General features: G+C 56.4%; 1 protein-coding gene across 1 annotated transcript in view; it reads right to left on the bottom strand.

Annotated features, from left to right (window-relative positions):
• The window catches only part of EMH_0094100 (uncharacterized protein), a gene marked incomplete at both ends in the record, with an annotated part of 1745 nt that extends 1294 nt beyond the window's left edge, over positions 1 to 451 (bottom strand). The window contains one exon of the mRNA XM_013502056.1: positions 3 to 451. Within this exon, the coding sequence (XP_013357510.1) occupies positions 3 to 451 (449 nt within the window). The remainder of the gene's footprint in view (positions 1 to 2) is intronic.
• Positions 452 to 794: the final 343 nt, after the last annotated feature.

The following is a 794-nucleotide window of genomic DNA, read 5'->3' as shown; positions in this document are numbered from 1 at the left end:
CTGCTGCTGCTGCTGCAGTTTCTGTGTCTGCTGCTGGTGCGGGTTGTTCGTGTGTGTGCTGCAGCAGCAGCAGCGGCAGCAGCGCAGCAACAAGCTGCAGCAGCAAGTTAGTGTGAGCTTTCTTTAGAAAGGAAGACAGCGGCAGCAGCAGATCTCTATCCCAATCAAAGACACAGTGAGAAGCAGCAGCAGGATAACAACCAACACTAAAGTATGGATATCCTTCACTCTCCTCACCGCTGCTGCTGCTGCTGCTGCTGCTGTTGCTGCTGCTCCTGCTGCTGCTGTTGGTGGTGGTGGTGGTGGTGGTGGTGATGCTGATGCTGCTGCTGCTGCTGTTGTTGGTGGTGGCGGTGGTGGTGGTGGTGGTGGTGGTGGTGTTGCTGGTGTGGTTGCTGTTGTTGTTGCTGCTGCTGCTGCTGCTGTTGTTTCTGTTGCTGCTGCTGCTCATGCTTTCGTTGCTGCTGTTGTCATCGTTTCTGTTGCTGCTGTAGTTGCTGCTGCTGCTGCTGCTGCTGCTGGAGCTGCCTTTGGTCGAGTTTGCATGCGATGGTCTGCTGCTGCTTTCTGCTTCCTTGTTGTGTGTGCTGCTGCTGCTGCAGCTCCCCTGTCTGCTGCTGCTGCAGCTGCTGCTGCTGCAGCTGCTGCTGCTGTTGCTGCTGCTGCTGCAGCTGCTGCTGCTGTTGCTGCTGCTGCTACTGGTATCTGTAGAGAGTGCAGTGAAGTCTTTGCCGGCGTTGTGTCTGTTCTTGCTGCCATATTTGCTGCTGCTGCTGCTGCTGCTGCTGCTGCTG

Source organism: Eimeria mitis, genomic scaffold, assembly GCF_000499745.2.
Source record: "Eimeria mitis Houghton genomic scaffold, Emh_scaff8184, whole genome shotgun sequence".
Lineage (NCBI taxonomy): Eukaryota > Apicomplexa > Conoidasida > Eucoccidiorida > Eimeriidae > Eimeria > Eimeria mitis.
The sequence above is the reverse complement of the archived record's forward strand: the minus strand, read 5'-3'. Positions and strand labels throughout refer to the sequence as shown.